This window comes from Penaeus monodon, chromosome 23 (genome assembly GCF_015228065.2).
Source record: "Penaeus monodon isolate SGIC_2016 chromosome 23, NSTDA_Pmon_1, whole genome shotgun sequence".
Classification (NCBI taxonomy): domain Eukaryota; kingdom Metazoa; phylum Arthropoda; class Malacostraca; order Decapoda; family Penaeidae; genus Penaeus; species Penaeus monodon.
Window position 1 is genome coordinate 33,558,366 of NC_051408.1, and position 748 is coordinate 33,559,113.

Consider the following 748-nt stretch of genomic DNA (forward strand, 5'->3'; position numbering starts at 1 on the left):
AGTATAATGAAAGATTGATCAGAGATTATACTTTCTACAGTCCACAAAAGAAATGTTTTTAAATCATATACATTACTTACTTATACAATACATAAAATAAAATTGAAAATACTGGAAGTACTGCACCACTGACTTGTGTGGTACAGTATTTTAAAATGTTTGACAAATTCAGTTTTGTCTTCCTCAGGCATCTGGATAGTGCTTTTTCATAGATTTAAGAAACTACTTCCTACGTAGTTATGAGCACCCTACTTTTTAACAGTTACCTGTCTAACAACTACTAATTAATAAGTTTCCTCAGTCTGGTGACCTACATCCTTTAACCCTTAACCTATTGATGCCTGGAGTACATATAAATATGTACTGTCCATTGTCCAATCTGGCATTACCTTAGAAATTCAGTTCCATGTATGGCATCCAGAAGTCAAATAAGAGAGCTGTGACACTGACTCAATACTATATCTGCTACTATATCAACTAAATTTCTTTTTCTTGTCTTTAATATAAATTCCCACCTTGACTGTCCGTTGTAAATACAGGAGGCTGTGTTGATCCTGTTGAATACACAGCAGCTGATGTTGTTTGCCTGTAATTTTAGGAGAAAAGTACATGCTTTAAAATTCTTTTTCTTTTCTTTTTTTTTAACCTAGTTAATTCATCTAATTTTTTTCTAAACCTAGTTGGATACACCAGTTAATTAGCCACAAATCAACTGAGGTTCAAAGCTTGTGAAGTCCTACACTTCCTT

At 33.0% G+C, this 748-nt stretch overlaps 1 protein-coding gene across 1 annotated transcript in view; it reads right to left on the reverse strand.

Moving 5' to 3' along the window:
- Nucleotides 1–748, reverse strand: part of LOC119587934 — a 36,665-nt gene that overhangs the window by 17,058 nt on the left and 18,859 nt on the right. The window contains 1 exon segment of the mRNA XM_037936644.1: nucleotides 516–586. Coding sequence (XP_037792572.1) covers nucleotides 516–586 — 71 coding nt within the window.